The sequence below is a fragment of the Triticum dicoccoides genome, unplaced genomic scaffold (assembly GCF_002162155.2).
Source record: "Triticum dicoccoides isolate Atlit2015 ecotype Zavitan unplaced genomic scaffold, WEW_v2.0 scaffold214766, whole genome shotgun sequence".
NCBI lineage: Eukaryota > Viridiplantae > Streptophyta > Magnoliopsida > Poales > Poaceae > Triticum > Triticum dicoccoides.
This window is the reverse complement of record NW_021239642.1, coordinates 642-2,105: the sequence shown is the minus strand read 5'-3', so window position 1 is coordinate 2,105 and position 1,464 is coordinate 642. Positions and strand designations below refer to the sequence as shown.

General features: G+C 47.1%; 1 protein-coding gene across 1 annotated transcript; it reads right to left on the bottom strand.

The window, feature by feature from the left end:
• Nucleotides 1-295: 295 nt before the first annotated feature.
• On the bottom strand, nt 296-869 carry LOC119345201 (auxin-responsive protein SAUR36-like). The gene has a single exon (XM_037615371.1). It carries the CDS (start codon nt 814-816, stop codon nt 391-393), a length of 426 nt encoding a protein of 141 aa, XP_037471268.1. The 5' UTR covers nt 817-869; the 3' UTR covers nt 296-390.
• Between the last annotated feature and the right edge of the window lie 595 nt (nt 870-1,464).

The following is a 1,464-nucleotide window of genomic DNA, read 5'->3' as shown; positions in this document are numbered from 1 at the left end:
TACCCCTAAATACTTGTAGAGTAAACCCTGGTTTCTATTCCATTTTCTAATTTTTACCTACTTATTTTATTGATGGTACTGTATTTATTTTCCAGAGGCCTAGATGATAGATTGTATGGAGACTTGTTGTGTATTCTCTGTGCAGCAGGATGAAACTATCGACATCTAAAAGTAGAGTCACAACCATTTTTGGTCCATTGTAGAGTTGTATGAAACTAAAATTTAAGAGAAGAATGCCCAGAGTACTGCTTTATTGCTTTGATGATCAGATTGCTATACATACAATTTTCCTGCTCCTATTGTCTGTTATCTAACTATCTTACACTATCCAGGCAAACTAAACAAGAAAAAAGACATCGCCAGGGCCTCTTCATGCATCTTCTTCAGAAGCTACAAACAGCAAATCTGTTGGCTGGCTCCAACAGTAGGCATGGCGCAGCCAGTGTAGTGGCAAGACGTCACCATAGAGCTGAGCAATGCACTCTCGACCTCGGTGGAGGCGTTTCTCCTGAGCAAGCACATGACATACTCCATCACTGCAGCATCACAAGGCAGTGTGATCTTGCCTTTGTTTGCAAAGCCAAACTCCTCCTGAGACATCCTCAGGAGCTCGCCGAAGACCGTGGTGCTGAGGTACACCAAGGGCACCTCGAAACGCCTCCCGTCGGCCGTGTACATGACACAGTGGCCCTTGGCTGGTACAAAACTGCAGCAGTCTTGATCCTCTTTGGCTGACCCTGTGAGCCTCTTCCTCCCGAGTGCTTCCACCCTCTGCCACTTCTTTGCCAGTTGAGAAAGTCTCTTGGCACCGGCCATGGTTGGCTCTCTGTCTTTGTGAGAACTTGAAGGAGTGAGTTTGTTGCAACTCTCAGTTGGTGAATGAGCTGATGAAGTGATGATATTGAGCCGGCAGCTTACTGAATTTATAGACAAGGTGGCGAGGGGAAGGACATCGTGATGCATGGTGAAGTGGAGCTGTCATTGAGAAGAGTTGTCAAGGGACAAGGCCATGGGATCAGCACATGCAGTGTTGCAGCATATGATTAGTTTGGATTAGATTGTGATGGGGCCAAATGTTTGGTGCATGCCAGAGCCTGTAGTTGCTTTCTCATCATTTGTGGCTGCCATACCGTACCGCGTAGCGAACAAGAGGCGTGTCGAGAACAAGAGGCTATTGGCAATGTGCAAGGAGTCGAGGGGACAGCGATGGGTTCCAGCTTGAGGGATTGAACAATTTCGGTGGGCACCGATTGGTTCCACTCTCTAGGCGCTTCTTCTGACAGACCGATACCTGAAATTGTGATGTGAGTCGTTCATGCACCCATATCAGTCTGTTCTTTGTGAAGATTCAGTTGAAAAGCTCGTGCTCGGTCTAGCACATGATCTGTCTGATCTCCGGCACCTCACATGCATGGTACCTCTTGGATACAGTAGTACAGGACAGGAAGCAAACTTGTTGTGAAG

What these genes read in the sequence shown, in the direction of transcription:
- LOC119345201 (XM_037615371.1), bottom strand. Translation starts at nt 816, where the DNA reads ATGGCCGGTGCCAAGAGACTTTCTCAACTGGCAAAGAAGTGGCAGAGG.